The 20,972-nt window shown below is 35.2% G+C and overlaps 1 protein-coding gene across 1 annotated transcript; it reads right to left on the bottom strand.

Annotated features, from left to right (window-relative positions):
• Positions 1 to 1,416: 1,416 nt before the first annotated feature.
• On the bottom strand, positions 1,417 to 20,735 carry Smp_151820 (putative microtubule-associated protein 9 (Aster-associated protein); the record flags this gene model as incomplete). Its single annotated transcript, XM_018797414.1, has 9 exons — positions 1,417 to 1,533; positions 3,958 to 4,102; positions 8,048 to 8,193; positions 13,393 to 13,551; positions 14,273 to 14,519; positions 17,395 to 17,484; positions 19,019 to 19,241; positions 20,303 to 20,398; positions 20,603 to 20,735. 9 exons carry the CDS (start codon positions 20,733 to 20,735, stop codon positions 1,417 to 1,419), a joined length of 1,356 nt encoding a protein of 451 aa, XP_018652458.1.
• Positions 20,736 to 20,972: the final 237 nt, after the last annotated feature.

Below are 20,972 nucleotides of genomic sequence, written 5' to 3'. Positions count from 1 at the left end.
AGTAATTCGCGTCACTTTATTGCTATTTATGTCCCGATAAGGATTATGAATGGTAACTTTTGAGAACTATTTATGGACCAATATTATATGAAGATTTCCTATTGTATAATTGCTAAGTAACTAAACTATTCGTATTCGTTTCCCTCTCATTATAGGCTTTATTTTGACTTATAAACTGTTATTATATGATTTACTATTCTTGAGTTATACCCAGTCTATTGATTACTGTTCCCCTTATTCACAGCCACATTTAGCAGAATCTTGTACAAATGTTATTTTATGGTACGATGTGGTTAGTTTGGTATATAAGCTCAGTATGTTTGAAATATTATGGTTCATACCGCAGAGGCTGAGGTACGTGTTCTGGACTTAACTGGCTTGGTTAGGCGGAAAGCAGAACCGATAAGGACTCTAGTCTGCTCTCACGGGCTTACGTGTCATTGGTCCAATCGATAATTCACTGCTCTCAAATTGGCAGTATTATCACGTTATACATTACTAGGGCAGCCACACAAGTTATGACACTGTTATCACGAAATCAATCAAGATGTAACATTTCTCCTCTTATGTATTGTATTCATGTAATTCTACTCCATCAGTTTTAATCCATCACTCATGCACAACATCTATTAGCTTAATCAAAACTTCTATATACATAATGTGTATTGCTACTTATAGGTTTGTAACTGTATAGCCTAAAATATGTTTAAAAAACAAATGTTCTCTTGAACAGTCTTTGTTCTTTAAATATTTCATAGTGATTTTTAAATTACTTATTTACACAGCATTTAGATGATCTACTAACAAACAAGCTTCCAATGGAACTTCGAATTAAGTCAGTCAGTCAGTTACAACGCAGAACTTCGCACGTACGTACGTACATCAGTTCGAGTTGCCATACCACATTAGCACACAGATGCGGCTGTCAAATTAAGGTGAAAAAATTAACTATTTCAGAAAATAATTGTATTTGATTATATGTTTATTTACACCTATGAGTTATTATTTTTTTTTTTACAAAATATGGTTAAACACTATGAAAACTACTCATGACAATATTTAAGTAGTATGTTTTGAAAAGAAGGAAATCATGTTATTTAATACAGCTCTCTTTTAAAACATTCTCCTACCATTAAATTAAGTAATTCTTGCAAAAAAATGGTGTGCTGAAAATTGTGTTCTAAAAAATATGATAACTTCTTGATCTGTTTGAGTTAGTCGACATCATATAGTAAAATAAAATTGGAAGAGTACAAGGCTTTCTTCAATGACAAGAAAACAAACGGGAAGTAGCAATGGAATTGTAGTAATGACTTTTTTTTGCTAATTCGAAAATAGACTCTTTTCACTTAAGTAGACAGATATATACACGTGATTGAAGTGCGAAATTAACAAATGGTAACGGAATGCTTATTTTTAATACATTCTATGTGCGTAATTTGGAGAGATTGTCTTCGACGGAGGCCTCCATGGTCTTCTATTTGTTTTATTTGAATGGTCGATGCTGATAACAAGATTCTCTAGTGATGCAACCTTGGTTCATGACAAGAAGACAATTATTTATCATTAGTATAGCGGCTTTATAGACATAGTTGAGTTCTCGTGGCTTCACACATAACAGATTGATCTTAGATGACCATTGAAAAGCAGGAAGCACTAGATAGCTATTTCACCTTAGTATGGTGTTCCCTGACTAGATCATGGATACGCACTTCCGGGGCGTCTCGAACTTAGACAAAACAACCGCTCAATGTTTCCCGGTTTTGAACGGTTGTCCAATTAAGATTAATCCCCAGTTTAAAAGTGTGGAAGTTATTTATTATTAATATTATTGTTACTTCTCATAATATAGTTTTGTTCAAAAGAGTGGAAACTATTACGCAAATTATCTTTGTCATATACCAGATTACTGGGTGAAATAGTTTGATGACTATTTTGTTTGTGGTTTCGATCACAGACTGACTATCAGAAAACTGCCTGACCTCCATTATACACGATCTTTCTGCTATTGGTTCTTAATGTGTTAGCTTTGTATCAGAAGTCTGTTAGGCGATTAGGTGGTGTGTTATTTATAGGGACCAACTTCTTAACTGGTTGTATTAGATGCACTGTATAAATGAGATTCAAGGAAGGGCCGGACAAATACTTTGTTTTCAGGATTCTAGTTGATATCAGGCGATAAAAAAACTATTTTTAAACTAAATAGACAAACTCTATAAACCACGATTCATTCAAAATATTTCCATGGAAAGTTTCGTAGAATTCAATTTATTTATTCTAATGAGTCACATTAGCTAATACTTATTTTCAATGTAACGATTACTAGAAATAGCCACTCAACATCATAATTGCGAATCTTTTTTTCCAATGTACAATTATGTGAAATATTTCAGTTTTTGATGTGGGTTTGTTCTCTGAGCTGGATGGTTTGGTCGTGAAGCTTTCATCGTCCTTCTGAACAACATCATCAGTGATTTAAATAGACCGACTGAATGATAAAGTTAATTTATGCACTGTTCTATGAATATTAGATAAATTAAAGGCCTGAAGTTGGTTTTCATCACGGAATGACAGCAGCTAGATGAATATTAGATACTAGGATGCAATTGACAGATGTTTCTGTTCTAGCCACAGAATCCTTATTAATGCAGAAACATGACCCTGCTGATGTTAGTCTTTGATAAAAACTAACTTCAAACGGAAGAAACTTCTCAAAAACCTCATTTCATTACTAATAGTTATGAGGTTACTAATGTTATGGGTTCCCGAAGTTCTACAGAGAAACTATGATCAGTGCAGTTCGACCATGTAAGAAGTGAGAAAAATATAAGTGTCATTAAATGGTAGTTACATAATATCACAAGTCGACTAGAGTAATAAACATAGACCACGACATTTTAAATCACTGATCAAAATGTGTAATTTTCACTGTGAAACCCAAGGGTTTAACTTAGATATCATGCGTGATCGTGGATACTCAATACTCATAAGTTCAAAAATACGACGAAATAGCTATTTACTACTGATTATTGGCTTTTAATGTTCCTTGAGCTCATATCAGTCCATAATCAAAATAACTTCTTATCGGAGTATCTGCACGAATGCTATATAGATATTAAAACTCAAGACCTGAAAATTGAGGGTTTGATCCTATATGGATTCGTGGTAAATAATAATTTCAGGCTCCAAAATAGGACGAATCAGTTGTCCAACACTCCATAGCTTTAAATGGTTGTCGGTTCTCAACTCAGACATGGTTTCGCGTAGTAGTTTGCATTTTGTTCGGATTGTTCTTCGCTGCTTCCTTCCAATAGATGGTTAGATTACTTTCGCATTTTAAGAATTCTTCTATGCTTTGACATATCGTTATAATTGAAGTATAGTATCGAGAACATTGATAAATTAGTTGGGAATACAGTGGTTAGTGTTATTTTAACTCTAAGTATTCTGTGCTCCTAGGCAATATAATCAACTGTCTGATTTGTGTGTTTTAAATTTTAATCTATGGTCAAAAGGTTTTCTATCGTATTAAAACTTTCAAACTATACTTTAGTTGGTATCGTTTTGTGATACAAACCGACTGTTGTTTAGTTCAACAACAATAATTTACATCATGGAATGGACATGGTTAAACGGCTACTTAAAACCAGGGAAACTTTCGTTTTAGTATGTGACTTCTTAGCAGTGTGTATTCACGATTCCACCGGAGGTCAATCGCTATATTGTTCAGCTCATCATACCATTGGAGAGTAGATGCCTCATTCGAGAGGCATAATTGAACTCCACTGATCATGGCTTCTCACAAGTGCTCCGGAAATCGCCTCACAAAGTTAACCACTAGTATTGAAGACAGTGTGGGGGTGAGGTCCTGTAGATTGCTGGATTTATTTGTGAGTAACTGTCAATCAACAATCTGCACAAAACGTCTATGCTAGTAATAATAAGAGAAAATAATACCTTTTTTAATTCCCATTGATGATAAGCTTCAGCTGCTTGTTCCATTTTAATACGATAAGCTTCTTCTAGTTGTTTTTCTTTTTCGGTTTGATGTTTTCTTTTACTCTGGATGCTTTGTTTTAATGCAGCATCTTTTTTGGCTTTCCTGTTGGAAAATTTAAAGAAACAATATTCATTTTTATTCTTTTATTGTTAAATGCCTTATTCAAAATGTTCAAATTAGTTATCAGTAGGCTCAATAAAATAGCACTCAATCTCAGCCAAATTATGATATTATAGTAAACTAATCGAACGGATTGTTTATCTCAACTCATCAAGGTCAACGATAGCCAACGCTAAGGATTCGATGTGTTGGATTTGAGAATTGGGGCGTACAGCTGCTCGACGGCGCCGTCCTCATCGTTTTTTATTTTTTCTATTCGTTCGATATAAATTTGTTTAAAACCTCGGTTGATTTTTAGATTGTATTGAAGTGGTGAGAGATCTTCGCCACCAGCTAATGGACCCACCGTATAATGTTACATCTCCGTTAGAATACTTAATTTAAGTAACTACGTGACCCCCACTTATCTCCATTGCTAGTTAGTAATGGCAGGTGAGATGTATATATACATGCGCATTTTATTATTCGTAGGGTCTTATACAACTTTAACAGTTTGAATTGAAACGATTTGCTGCTCCTTCTTGAAAAGTCTAATTTGCAGCAAGTATGAACTCATGAAGTTGTTTTTAAGTGAACTGAAATACATAGTAATAAATCCATTTGTTTTTCGTACAAGCAAGCATGTGTATTTAGTGTAATGCATAGGATGCTATGAATGAAGCAAGCAAAGTCATATAGTCAGTCGGAAAATTTAGACGACTCAGTATCTACGATTAAAAAAAACCTTATCTGTACGTACAAGAGGTCAGTCACCGGCCATACAGCATGATAAGTATATATTTTATTTAACCTCTTAGTGACAAGAATTTTTCAATCTTTCTAGACCTAATGAAGTTCTAGAATAGGAATCAGGCTTTAGGATTAGTCTATATATGTTTTGGTCCTAATCTTAACTCTAAAACTAAATCCTAAACCCTAGCTTTAAGTATCTAATGATGTTTACCTCATTAAAATTAACCAAACTACAGTCGTTATTAGACGCGTTAGTGTGGAATGGTTCGATAAGCATCATTTTAGAATAACGTGTGCACCATAACCTTGTGGTCACTTAGTCTATCCAAAATGTTTTGGTAGTATACTTTAGTTTTATCATGACCGATGGTGACAGATTCGAGAATTAGATCTATCATTTTGTCTTTTTGTTTTATATTATCAAATGTCATTCAGAAAAACGATTTTTACTCTTCTATTAGATATCTCAATACTGAAAATTAACGGTGGACGAAATGACTGAATTTCGCATACGCCTGAGGTCACAAATTTCACTCAAATAGTATGATTCGCGGTACGCAATGGGACTAAAACTTTCAAAACCCATTTTCAACTATGCCCCGTTTAAAAAGGTAATATGTATTATAATTTATGAAATAAGAACGTACACTGGTTGTGAAGAATGAACATGATAAACGTTTGAATTTGTTGAACACGAGAAGCTAAATGAAAATATTAACTTTGTGAATGTTAGTAGGAAGTAATAGTGAGTTTCTAGAATTTTAACAGAAAGATGAATGTTGACACTGATTAAATTATTAATTACTGTAACACAATGATCTAGTACAAGGTGATGTACTCGGTTTATTTTTGGAGTTGTTATTATCATCTGGATATCCAAACCAAAGTATATAGGATAGTAATTAAACTCAGTCAGTCGGTCAGCTACAACGTAGGACCAGGCACATATATGCATCGATCCAAGTTGCCATACCTCATTAGCACAACAAGATGAACACCGGATTCATAGAAATAGTTCATTTAGTGGTGATAGTATATAAAAGATAAGTTGTATATAAGGATATATTATAAGAAGGAAGAAAGAAAGTAATTAAACTAGTGACTAGATGTCAAATAATTTAGCAACAAAACTATTAGTGCATGAGAGCTTTATGGATAATAATACTAATAAAGTGTGGTATTAACGGTAATCAGTTATAAGCAACGTAGAATCTGACACATGTGTGCGTCAGTCCAAGTGGACGTATCATATCAGGTTAGTGTAATGAAATTATCAAGACCAATTCCCAGATTAAGTTGAAGTACTAACGGTATCATAGGTAATTGAAAAGATTTAGAATAGACAATATTATTGGAGAAAAAAAATGAACTCACAGAATAAAAAGTATGGATGATTTTAAAGTTCAAACTCTAAATGAAGGCAAAGAGTGAATGCATCTTTGCCGTTATGACCAATTTATAATCACAACACCTAAAATCTTCAACCACTAGTTACCATAATCGCGTGGATCATAACAAGGTAAACCTCATTTATCAACAGCGTTCAGTCCAGATTTCACTAACTTCATGAACTGATGTCAAATCTCGGTTCCGTCGCCCCTAGCTTCTTCAAGCCTACTACATCATACAACATCGTCCATCGAGTTAGGCTATGGTTTGGCATATATGTTACATACTCATATAATCTCAGTAGGTGAAAGCTCACTACCTCATCAACTAATTTGTCATGTTTACCTAAAAATAAAGAATACCTGCTGCTTTTCTGAATAGTCTCAACTCTAATCTATGTGTCGTAAAAGAACTTCTATAGTAGTCGATTCATCCCTACATTTCCTTCCTTCCTTTTTCAAATTTCTTAATATTTTATTTTGTTTGTTTAGCTTGTGACTATTTTAAACATTCTTCACATTCACTTGGTATTGTTTGTTTGAATCTTCCTATTGATGTTTAGAACTGATCAATTGCAGTCCTAAATAACGATGGGAAGATTCAAACAAACAATACCAAGTGAATTTTAACTTCATCACATTGCACAATCTAGCAGCTACCAGGACTCAGTAGCTGAGTGGATAACGCGATGGCATTTGAAGCTAAGGGTACTGGGTTCGAGTCCCAGAGTGAACATCAATTCTGAGATGCAGATACATCCAGTTGACGGGTCCCAATTAGGACGAAACGCGCGTCCTGGATTCCACCGCTAGTCACTATCCATCTTTGCTTACGATTCTTCACATTTTCTGTCAACTGCTATTTAATCACCATAGCACCTTCATTGTTCATTCTAGTCAAGTTTTTGTTTTTAACTTATGGTTATTATAAGTTATTTTATCTTTATCCAGTGAAATGTTTGATTCTCCATCAGTTAGCCCATTCAATTAATCGTGTTTTCTCATTTTTATTCTTGTAATTAGAATTACTTTGCAAATGTCTTTTGGTAATTACTATCCGTAATTATATTGTTTTAAATGACTTTGTTTAACATAACAGTTAAGCATAATAAGCCACCGTAGATCGGTAAATCAAGAGCAGCATATTTACAACTGAAGAACATCTGGAACTCAAAACAATTGTCAACAAACACTAAGATCAGAATTTTCAATACAAATGTCAAGATAGTTCTACTGTATGGGGCGGAGACGTGGAGAACTACGAAATCCATCATCCAGAAGATACAGGTGTTCATTAACAGTTGTCTACGCAAGATACTTCGAATCCGTTGGCCAGAAATTAAAAGCAACATTCTACTGTGAGAGAGAACAAACCAGATTCCATCCAGTGGAGGAAGAAATCAGGAAGAAGCGGTGAAAGTGGATAAGACACACATTTGGGAAATCACCCAACTGCGTCACAAGACAAGCCCTCACATGAAATCCTGAAGGTCAAAGGAAAAGAGGATGACCAAAGAACACATTACGCCGAGAAATGAAGACAGATATGAGAAAAATGAACAAAAGTTGGATAGAACTAGAAAGGAAGGCGGAGGACAGAGTGGGTTTGAGAATGCTGGTCGGCGGTCTATGCTACATTGGGAGTAACAGGCGTAAGTGAGTAAGTAATAATAAACCATACAAATGATTCATGAGTGACTTTTATGTTAATGAACTAGGATTACACTGATTAACCTATCCAATATAAACATATACAAAGTCATAGTTTCTCCCCGAGTTGTTTTCTAAAAAAAGGTATTATATTTACCAATCTTCAAATGCTTGTTGACTTAAATATTGTTTTTCATTTTGTTCTGTTTCTTTGGATTCTTTTTCACGTTTTTGTCTAGATAAATAATCACGATGTTGTTTAATGATTGATTCATCTTTATGTGCTTTCCATACATTGAATGCCTTCAACGAAAAGAATGAAGATAATATATAGATTATTAGTGCATGGGGATAAACAACAGTTTATTTATAAAATCCAGTTATTATTTTGATGAAACTAATGTTTATTAAGCACAGATGGATAGTGGATAGCAGTGGAATCCAAGACGCGCGTTTCGTCGTATTTGCGACTCGTCAGCTGGATGTACCACTGCTAGCCACTATCCATCTTTGCTGACCATGCTTGTGAATTAAGGCTATATCGAGGCAATACACACAGTATGCACATATACCAATTAGGGACTGACCAGTTGCAGTCCTAAAACATCAATGGGAAGATTCAAACAAACAATACTAAGTGAATTTAATGTTTATTAATTTTTTTTACAAGAGACAAAACGTTCGTGAATTGATTGTCTTCAGAGATTTTGTATTAGAGTGAATATCAACTGTGGGATGTAGGAGGTACATCCAGCTGATGAGTCCCAAATAAGACGAAACGTGCGTCTTGAATTCCACTGTTAGCCATCATCTATATCTGCTAAAAAATATATACAGATTGATTTTCATAATTAATAGTTTCAATATACTTTCTAAAGTGATACATTTTTTTTCTAAAGCTTTTAGGATAGGTGATTTGTGGGGGTTTACTTTCAATCATTTTATCTAATAGTGAACTAATGAAAACATAAAATACTGAATAGTTGTTCTATCTCATTTCGAGACTGTTTTTTGATGAACATCGATTGAACTAAAAACTTTCAGGTATTGTAGTGAGTATAGTCCCATTAGGCCACTAAGTTGACGTCTAATGATATATATTTCCAAATTCAGTCAATTAGCCATATTGTACGATTGTTTTTCATTGTTATCGGTTGATAGCCATTTTAACTTTGACATGATAAGATTTATTCGGTTACAATTTCTTGTTGGAACTTAGAAAATTCTTCGCAAATTCAATGACTACAGCTGATCAACTAATTGTTTTTGTTAGGCTGTGAGGTTTAGAGAGGTGACGATAGCTAAAATCACAGGGAGACTTTTTCTATACAACTAATAGAGACCAGAGAAGATTGGAAAAACGTTTCATTGCAGTCCAGATATCCTCAGCAGCGTGTATCCACAATCTTTAAACAACGAAATATAGAAAAATCCCATATCACGTAATGGAAATGTTAGCTTTAGTCAATTGAGCTGACATGTGGCGGTCCATATTTTCAGCCTTTCATTATTCAGTAGTTTTAATGGTTGTCTTTGTGATGTACAAAATCTCATTAAACCCCGCAATATTAGTAAGTAACAGTCATAAAAAACCCTGAACCTATGTTTCATATCTCCAAGTACCCGTTAACTACAGTTAATCATCACTGGATTTTCTTAAGACAGTAAATCCTAGAATTTTTAACCAGTAGTTTTCAACCATGAAACGAAGTACTCTGCCATACCATGTCACTTTATTGACAGACAGCGTTGCAAACGTTATCGATCGAACATGATAGGCACAATAGCCTATGCATAGTAAAATTACTGAATACCGAATCGTAACCCATCTTCTTTAAAAATGCTCTAAGTCACAACGATTAACCTGTGAATCATCAACATCCTAACTAAAAATCATACCAAAGTTACCAATTACTTACTTACTTACGCCTGTTACCCCTCGTGGAGGAGCATAGTCCAACCACCACAATTCTCCATCCAACCCTATCCTGGACAATCCTTTCCAGTTCTTTCCACTTACTATTCATCCTTTTCATATATGCTTCTATTTCCCGGCGTAATATATTCTTTGACCTCCCTCATTTCCGCTTTCCTTCCGGATTCCAAGTTAGGGCTTGCCTTGTAATCCACATAGGTGATTTCCTTAATGTATGTCCTATCCACTTCCAACATCTTTTCCTAATTTCCTCTTCAGCTGGAAGCTGGTTTGTCCTCTCCCATAAAACGCTGTTGCTGATAGTATCCGGCCAGTGAATGTTGAATATTTTGCGAAGACATCTGTTGATAAATACTTGTACCTTCTTGACGATGGTTGTAGTAGTTTTCCAAGTTTCAGCTCCATACAGTAGGACTGTGTTGACGTTCGTATTGAAGATTCGCACATTGAAGTTAGTTGAGAGTTGTTTTGAGTCCCATATGTTCTTCAATTGTAGAAATGCTGCCCTTGCTTTGCCAATCCTCACCTTTACATCTGCGTCAGATCTTCCTCGTTTATCAATGATGCTTCCCAGGTACGTGAAAGATTCCACCTCTTCCAGAGTTTCTCTATCAAGTGTAATTGTGTTGATGCTATCCTTGTTGTATTTGAGAATCTTGCTTTTTCCTTTGTGTATGTTGAGGCCTATTGATGCAGAGACTGCTGCTACATTTGTTGTTTTCGTCTGTATTTTTTCGTGTGAATGGGATAGGAGAGCTAGGTCATCTGTGAAGTCCAAATCATTTAATTGATTCTGAGATGTCCATTGTATTCTATGCATCCCCTCAGATGTCGAGGTTTCTATAATCCAGTCAATCACCAGAAGAAATAGGAAAAGGGAGAGTAGACAGCCTTGTCTGACTCCGGTCCTTACTGGAAAAACATCTGTTAGCTGTCTTCCATGCACGACTTTGCACTGTAGTCCGTCGTATGAGTTCTGGATAATGTAGACAATCTTCTCAGGAACTCCATATTGTCGAGGAAGTTTCCATAATGTTCTGCAGTCCACACTGTCAAGCGCCTTCTCACAGTCGGTGAAGTTGATGTATAGTGACGAGTTCCACTCAAATAATTGTTCCACGATGATCTGTAGTGTCGCAATTCGGTCTGTGCACGACCGATCCTTACGGAATCCAGCCTAGTGATCTCGAAGTCGGGCGCCTATTGCGTCTTTCATCCGGTTCAGCAACACTCCGTTGAAAACTTTTCCTGGTACTGACAACAGCTTGATGCCTCTGTAATTCTCACATTTGCTCAGATCTCCTTTCTTTGGTATCTTGATGAGCTATCCCTCTTTCCCGTCCGTTGACACTTGTTCTTCCTCCAAAATTTTCTTGAATAGAATGTGACTCATGTTTGCAGTTACTTCATTGTCTGACTTCAGTGCTTCAGCTGGTATATTATGAGATCCTGCTGCTTTCCCATTCTTGATTTGTTTGATAACAGGCCATCTTGATTTATTCGATTGTTGGTGGAGTGACAGATATAGGAAGGTCAGTGTGTGCTGCTTCAATGCCCGGTGGATTCAATGGGACTGGTCTATTCAGCAGTTCCTCGAAGTATTCTATCCATCTTTTCCTCTGTTCTTCAATCTCTGTGATTGTCTTTCCTTCTTTGTCCTTGACGGGACTCTCCAGTTTCCTACATCTCCCTGCTAGTTTCTTCGTTGTATCATATTCTCTTCTCTTGCAGCCTTTCCCTCCGTCGTTGCTAGTTCTGCTTGTCGGCTTCAATGCTCTTCTTCATTTGCTTGTTTGCATCTGTGTACTCTACTTGTGCCTTGACTTTCTCTGCTCGTGTTCGACTGATGTTAGTTGCTGTCTTTTTGTTCTTCCTTTCTGTAAGGATCTTGTCCAAAGTTCTCATAAAGACCCGTTCCTTACGATGATGCTACTTATGACCCAGAACCTCCTAACACATTGAAGTCGATACTTTTTTGGTCCTTTTCCAGTTGTCTTCCATCATAGCCTCTTCTTATTTGAGTAGATCCTGTAAAGCTTAGAACCTGTTGTTGAGAGTTATCTTGAATTGGTTGAGTTTTTTAGTATCTCGAAGGAAGGCTGTATTGAACCTTTGTAATGCTGTTCCCCCAGTTATCCAGTGTTTCTTTAGCATCAGTTTCATATTGACCACAATCAGGTGGTGATCTAAAGCTACGTCAGCTCCTCTCCTGGTTCTCACATCTTCCATTGACCTTCGGAATTTTTTGTTGATACAAATATGATCTATCTGGTTCTCTGTGGTGTGGTCCAATGAGATCCATGTAGCTTTGTGTATGCATTTGTGTGGAAATATTGTGCCACCTATAACCAATTTGTTGAATGCACATAGATTTGCAAATCTCTCCACATTTTCATTTCTCTCTCCTAGTTCATGTCGTCCAATTATATCTTCATATCCTGTGTTGTCCACTCCAACTTTAGCATTTAGATCTCCCATCAGGATGGTGAGATCCTTTCTTGAGCACTTAGCTTTGATTGATTGCAGCCTTTCATAGAACTGATCTTTATCGTCGTCACTATCATTGGTGGGTGCATAACATTGGATAATATTCACTGTGATCCCCTCCTTCTTTGTTTTCAATGATGATTTGATCATAGATCCATGAGATTCCCATCCTATAAGTCTATCTCGTGCTTCTCTAGACAGCATCAGAGCAAGTCCCTGAGTGTGTGGAGCATTTTCCTCTTCGTGACCGGAGTAAAGCAGCATCTCTGATGTAACTAGCCTTTGCTGTTCAGCTTGGGTCCAATGGGTTTTGCTGATTCCAAGTACTGCCAATTTGTATCTCCTCATTTCCGTTGCTATTTGACTGGTCTTACAGGTCTCCCACATTGTTCGGACGTTCCATGTACCTATTAAAATTGTTGCTTTGGTTGTTAGAAGGGACATCGGCCTCGTGACTTCCGAAAAATCCCGGCTTTCATCCTAAGGCATCAGAATTGTTCCTTCGACTTGGAGGGCAAAGTTTAAACGGTTTAATTTGTTTATTCTGGTCGGCGTTTTTTTAGTAAGATTTTTTTCTACGGGATGGGGTTGCTGACTTCATGCCCAACCCTCCTCCTTTACCCGGGCTTGGAACCGGCAGTAACTGTAGAAGAGCTACAGGCGGAGTTAAAATTACCGATTGACTTTCAAGTAATCCACATTCGATATAAAAAAACCATTTTTATGATCAAGCTGATGTAATCTTTGTCCAGTTCTTAAGTAATGATCAAATGCTCTCTACTAAGTTGCAATGTGGCTACTAGTCTAAGCGGTTTGACGCTGAGTTCATGTAACCATGATTTAGAGTTTAAATTGTTACTAAAAAAGTGTTCGACATGCGTTCCGCTCTAGATTGTAAAACTGAGTAGTGTAGGTTAGGATCTCACAAGGCACATTACTTCCCTCAAGATTGAGACATGATTTGCTGACGAGCGCCCATTACGATAGAACTAAGATTCACAGTTTGCTGTTGACTAAACCCAACCACCTAACATGTATATAACCGACTTCACCTTTAGAAGCACACTAAATAATCATACCTTTTCTGAGTTCAGTTTACGTTCCTGTTCTTCTTCAAGCTTCTTTTTCTGTGCCAATTCTTCTGCTTTACGTTTTTTAATTGTATCGATTAAAAGTTGATGTTTACTTTGCTTCCATGCTTGAAAACAGATTTCATTTGATTTCATTCTTTCCAATTTCTATTTTAAAGAAAATATATAATGAAATTTAACAAACTGAAGGTTTACAATCAAACAGATTTATCTAACAGTATGTTGTTTGTAAATATACAAGCTATTATGAACAATCATTTGAAAAAATATGGATAGTGGCCAGCAGTGGAATCCAGGACGCACGTTTCGTTCTATTTGGGACTCGTCAGTTGGATGTACCTGCACCTCAGAATTGATGTTCACTCTGAGACTCGAACTCAGTAACTTTCGCTTCAAACGCCATCACGTTATCCACTCATCTACTTAGTCCTGATAAATACTAGCTTGTGCAATGTGGTGAAGTTTAAATTCACTTGGTATTGTTTGTTTGAATCTTCCCATCGTTATTTAGGAATGCAACTGGTCAGTCTCCAATTGGCATATATGCATACTGTGCGTATTGCCTCGATATAGCCTTAATTTACAAGCATTGTAAGCAAGAGACTGACCAGTCGCAGTCCTAAACATCAATGAGAAAATTCAAACAAACAATACCAAGTGAGATCAACACAATATTTGTTCAGTCACTTAGTATTATTCAAATTCAGTCGGTCAAATTTCCAATGTGGATACTGGTTTGAGTAACTCCATAATGCATACACCTTGTTTTGTTATTAGGTAATTAGAGGTAATCTTTTATAAGTATAGATTATAAATAAATAAATCAAAATACAAAACAATAATCATTTAAATTGGTAACATGTTTTACCTCTTTCTCTTTTTTTGTTTCATCAATTTCATTACGTAAATTTGACATACGTTCAATACGTGCACTTTTAACTAACCGATTTCGCCATGATTGATAAGCTAAATCACGTAAAACAACTGCATTCAATGGACAATCATTATTTTTTGAATATAATTGATGGGTAGATTTGTTAGATACTTTTGAATTAGCTAAATGATATAAACTATTTGATCGTTTAATTGATGATAATCTTGGTGATGATTTAATACTATCATTTGATTGATAAGTTGATTTTATAATTATATCATGGGTTTCTGTATTATTATTATTATTATTATCATTGTTGATTATATTTTGTTGTTCTTTTGAGGTAATTACCACTGTATTAACAAGTGATTGATTATTTTGGTCAGTCAAAGTAATATCACAAGTTGTTGGTAAGCTTGATGAAAAAGAAGTAGGAAAAACAACATAGATGGCTGATTGTTTCATGACCAATCTGGAAAATACACTACTTCGACCAATAATTGAGAGACTTTATCTATATAATATATATGGATAACATAGATGAGTTTAACATTCAATCAGTCTAAGGCAACATAGAACCCAGCAAATGTGTGCATCGGTTCAAGTTAGTACACCATATCAGTATGGTGAAATGCAATTACCAATGTAAGTCCCAGAGTAGTAGAAGTGGTAATAGTATTAGTAGTAAATTTACTTAGTATTATTCGTTTGTATCTTCCCATTGATGTTTAGGACTGCAACTGGTCAGTCTCTTATTGGCCATATGTGGCCATATGTATTAGTAGTAGTAAAAATGATTAGGAATAGACAATATTATTTGAAAGGAAAGAATTAATTTGTGGAATAAAATGCTTAAAATCGTTTTAAAACTCAAGATGTGCGTGAACACAAGGAGAAAATGTATCTACACTATTGTGATCGGTTCTGAACAACATTGATATCTTCAACCATTGGTTCAAATCCTCGTGAGGACCTCAACCTGGCATTCTGGACCTATCTAAACGGTTCAGTCAACTAGCTAATCTACTCTTACATTAGCAAAAACCGCCCTCTGAGATAGGCAGTGATTAGGTTTAAAAAAGGGAAGGTAAGTCAATTAGTTTGTGTACGATATAGATTAGAAATGGATTATTAATTAAGAAGCTAACAGAAAGGCATCACAGTATTTTCATGGTATACCAAAACTACTGAGATCAATGAATCATCAAACTTCTGGGGGAAATCCAAGTGATGAAAAAATATTTCTCCTGATCAAATGTTAGACTGTTATTAAAATAGTTAATTAGTTTTGAACCTCTGAGTTTTACTGATGAATAAAGAAAGTTGACCTCTCTTTCAACTGATACTGCTACAAAATATGCTATCGTGTACCATCTGATCCTAGTCTCAATCCAATTCTTTATTTTGTAACATATAGGTTAGAATGGAACACAACTCAACTCAAAGTGAGTGAGAGGGGTGACAGAGACTGCAAATAAAGACCCAGTTCACACTCAAATACTAATTTTCAAATAATGTCTCAATACAGTCATTTATATGTATGTTTACGTTACAGTGCTTTTTGATAAAGTTTAAAGTAACTATCGCTTTAATATATATTGCGGTGCAGTAATCAGTAACTGAGATTGTTAAAATGCAACCGAATATTATACAAAATGAATATCATCGTAAACTTAATCGATTGTCTCAACTTTGATCTCTTCATGATATGATCACTCTAATCCAACTAACGAGAAGATTTAAGTTTGAGGATAACCGTCCTTTTATCACTGTCCAATAAAAGTGAAATATATTATTCACGAGTATTTCTTCGTTGATTTAGTGGTTGAGTACAGCATATAAGAACATAATTTTCATTAAAAATTTCTTTTCCATCCTCTAAAGTTATCTATATATGTCTTTCAGGAACATCCTACTGTAGTGCATCCCAAATTACAAAATGAAGAATGAAAACGTATGAAAAGTTAGGGCTTGAAATGAAATCCCCAGTAAGGACTATTCTCCTCTATGTATCATCCATCCACTAACTGGATGGAAAAATACCCGATAATGTTTAATACTGCAAACACATTGAAAATATACGCTACAAGTTCTATTTGATGATATCTAAAATGGTATTGAAAGTTTCATAATTGAACTATCATTTCTTCAGGTTAGAAAACGTATCACATTAGCTACACATTCTTCTGTCATTTTAAGATTTCAACTAAACAAATACATATTTTCTTAAAAACCATGACAAAACATCAGTGTTGGTGAACATATTAGTCTGAAAGTTAACACTTTGTTTATTAGACCTAAAGATTTCTAGCTTTACTCCTATGGGGTTTAAGAGGATATTTAAAAGAAAATCACAAAACTAATGGTAATGAGAAGTTCAATAAACATTATTTTTACTTATTGTTGTTATATTCTAAGATTACATCAGATTATATTTATTTATTTAAACACATAAATATTAGTACAAGGAAGCACCAGATACATATGCGCCCCACAAATCTCATTTGATTTGTGTGAGGGCTGTGATACTGTCCAGGTGCCCAAACCGGAGCAGGTGGTTTTCTTAGGGGAACACGCTCGGAGCCTTTGACCTGAAGGTCTGATCCACAAGGCAGTGGGGCATCGTAAGAAGATGCAGTCCCATGGTAGCCGGTGACCAACGATTGATTCATACGCCATTTGGTTTGGAATCAGGGTTTTCCAACTCCCCTAGATGGACTTTCCGTGTCCAACAACGCGGTTTAAGCTCCAGGCCTTCGCTTTTCGTCCTCTCAATTTCGTAAACAACACCCCCGCCACGAGAAGGCAGTGAGTAGGTCTTCCCTGGCAGAGGCTATATATTCGCTGGCCATGTGAGAGCATTTAGGGAGGAAGAGCGGACTCTCCCCACTCTCGGCCGTACCAGGGCATTTGGGGGCGATTACATCAGAAGCTATTTTAAAACGTTTTAATTAATTTTTTTTATCTTTTAATAAATAAAACCTATATATTGGATGAAACCACAGATTATCAATAAGTATAAGTTACTTTTAATAAATAAATATTCTGAAACTTTCAAATAAGGCACAATATTTGTGTTAAAAAGAATCCGATTATAAGAGCAATATTTAGCTTACTTTGAACTAAGAATATGTCTTCTAGTGCGTATAGTAGGTTTTATAACAGGTTCTATTTCATCTGATGGTCTTGCGTTATCATTTTCCCTCCTAAAAGTGTTGTGAATCACATCATAGAACCGTATAACATCATTTAAAGTTTAGTAAAAATTGGTTCAAATTTGATACTGAACAAGAACAATAGTGATAAAATACAATAAAATGTTCAAACATACTATAAATCATCATCACCGAACAAGACATTAAAAGTAGTGCATATTCCAGTCTCTATGGCTCTATCGTAAGCCCATCAAATTTCCGCTTTTTCTATTCAGTTCAGTAATATTGATAAGTACGGAAGCCATTGAAATAATGATTTCCAAAAGCATAGACGTCTAGGAGTAATCAGTGACTCATAAGTTGAATGAAATGGATCCTGGAATATCTTGAGACAGTTAGTATTTGTCAACTCCAAAGTTGATCACCACTGAGCACGCAGAGAGTCCCATACATACCGGCTATCGACTGTTGAGACTACTATGAAAAACTTAATGTTGATTAAATTAACAAGTTTACTTGTCTATCGTTTTCTTAGTAAAGCTAAGTTGATTATCATTGGTTAACAAAAGTGAGCCAATAACTAAGTAATATATGGCCATTTTATAGAATTTTCAATTTCTAATCTATTAAAAAGATTTTGGTTTTGATTGACTAACCCTGTAAATAGCAATCTCAGTGACGAAGTCTAAAAATGTCTCACTGTTCACTGTCTTATTATTGAGAACGACAAATATGTGGGACGAACACAGAAGAATTCTGATTTAAATGACGTTTTACTGATCAAATTTCGATTTATCGCTAGATTTTGAAATGATATTATAATCCTCAACACTTTGTTGCAACCACATTTTTTAAAATCCTGAATGTAAGCAAACGGGACTTGGAGGTCTTCTACTCATGGATTCATCCCTAAGTAGTTGAGTAACGTATTTAAAGGTTCATTAAAAATTGATCCGAGACAGTCAGCGTATCGTCATGAACAAAATATATGAGCCACTAGATCATCAACTGTTTCCATCTTACGAACAGAATGTGATTATTATTGGTGGTTGAAACAATTATCCAGGAGTTTAGTCATTCATGTCTTCAAAGAATCTCCTGCATGTGTAGAAACTGGTGGTAATAACTAAGATTACAAAGCGAAATCAAAATTTGTCGCTCATTCAAGCGACCAAAAATGAAAACATTGTTTTCATTTAAGCACAAAACTTATACGCTCTGATAAACACTGTCAACTGCTTCTTACTTGTTTAGATAATTGTGTAGTACAAAGAGATTGTAAATATTCACATATTACAGAAGTTGAAACAGACTGAGGGTTCGGTCAATGAATCTTTCAGAAATGCATCTTGTCTGTTTCTTTTATAATTGATGTTTCTGTGCCTTAACAAGTGATAATATTCTTTGGAATTACAAAGACTATTTGCTTTTTGAGGTAACGTGCCGTACATGAACGTCCATAGAAGAACATGCAAATATAGTCAAAATTATCTCAAATTGGTCCGTGATAAGACCAGGTGTTTAAAGTTAATGAATGCATAGGCGAAAAATCAAGCTGAAATCGATCAACTTTCACTAAACTCACTCTGTAATTTCAATGCATGTGAGACTACTATCTTTCACACTATTCATACTTGTCGGTGCAACACTTGTTTCATTTGTTTGATGAAATAATTTGCCTTGTGTATTACTGTTTAGTTTTCTATTCTCTTCACTTAATTTCTTGCCATTATTTTCAGTTCCAGAACATTCCGCGTTCAGATGTTCATCGTCGGTTATTTGATTATTTTCACACGTCTTTGACTCATCTAATAGAACGAAAACCTTTTTCAGATTCAATTTTATGAAGTTATGTGGTTATACTTTGAGCAAAACTGTTTACAGTTATTTAGACACTGAATTTCAACCTGTAATGACTGAATGTGCTCATCTGTGGCAGAGTAATTTTTCAGCTTAATTTTATCATTACTAACGCCTCGTTAGTTAGATAGATATATTCTTAGTTTGACAGAATAACTATATTTAACGGTACATAACAAGAGTTTGTATAATAAAGGTTCAATATATTGTAAAATTACCAAAGAAGAGTTTTGAAAATCTTTGAATTTCATAACTACACTATGGACCGATTTTAGTGATATAACTATCGAAAACAGAACTGTTTCGTTCTAGCACGAGGATCCCTATCACTGCTGGTCCACAACCCTACGAAGGTTGGACAAAGAACCTACAGGTTTCCCTAAACATCATAACGTTGGTGCAATACGCGAAAAGAACGAATGTTTGAGCTTTTTGGAACTCAATGGTCGCCTAACCACAACTAGTTCATGATGTAAACAACAATGTTAAGTTCGGTTAGTCTTTTGGATGAATAGACCGTAGTGTTAGATAACAGTCCTTTTTTGCTTAATAATTCAGTGAATTGATTTCGTGTAAAGCACATCAGAAGGTGCTATCACAATCAAATGTTCTTAAAACATGAGAAAATTTAAATTCACAGTCCTTGGAATATGAATCATACAGTTTTAACTACAGACTTTCTTACAGTAATCAGAGGCTTTAAATATTCGCCTCGAGATACGTCGACAGGATCCTTTTGAAATACTTTCGAACGAATTTGGACAGAATGTCAAATCATCACCTCCATAACTCATTTAAACTGTCCAGTTTGAACGTAGTTGACTGGATTTCTCAATATAAAACCAGAGGTTAAACATCATCCTAAATACTATTAAGTGATTTGGAATTTCCACAGCAAGGAAACAAGATCACGAATCTGACACATCACTATTTTAGCCAATGGATGAATGTCTAATACTTTTTCAATGATTATTACTCATTACGAGTATGTATAAATGAAAAAGCTAACTTTTGTGCGTATATATGTTTTCCATAATACGCTCAGTCGAGTTGCGTTCCCAATCCGTATGTGGAGATTCGAGTTGTATCTTAGGAGCTTCAGATTCTGGCGTGAAGACACAAAGTTATTAAAACTAAAGGATTTACCTGGAGAGCTCAGTTGTTCATTTCTATATTCAGAGGTCGTTCGAACAACCATGGAGGAATTATTCGAGCCCTCTTTATAACTCCAGTTTTCAGGAAATAGTTTGTCAGTCATATGAACTAATAACGAAAGTAATAGGAAATCAATTATTTTTCATAAACAAACTTTGGGGAACATTATCTTCATGTTGATGATTTTTTGCTTCTCTTCTGTTGATTTTCTCATTTTTCTTCTCAGCTGTTGCTGGGAAAAGCTCTGAATAGTCTTCGTCAAGCAGTTCAAGTGGCGAGAAAGGCATTTTCAATCAAGTCATCACATAGTTTAAAAAGCGTGCACGCGTTGTTATGACAGCATCATAATCAAATGCAAACGATAAGTTGAGCAAATATGATGATAAATTGAGATAAACATAAAGTGAATATTACTGAAAGTGGTAGAATTGCGACTCTTACTGAGATACTTGTAGTCATAGTTATTACTAATAATGTCTGGTATGCTCAGAAACATATCATTGGGTCCCAGAATAATCATTAAG

The sequence above is a fragment of the Schistosoma mansoni genome, chromosome 4 (genome assembly GCF_000237925.1).
Source record: "Schistosoma mansoni strain Puerto Rico chromosome 4, complete genome".
Taxonomy (NCBI): domain Eukaryota; kingdom Metazoa; phylum Platyhelminthes; class Trematoda; order Strigeidida; family Schistosomatidae; genus Schistosoma; species Schistosoma mansoni.
This window is presented reverse-complemented; position numbering and strand designations above follow the sequence as displayed.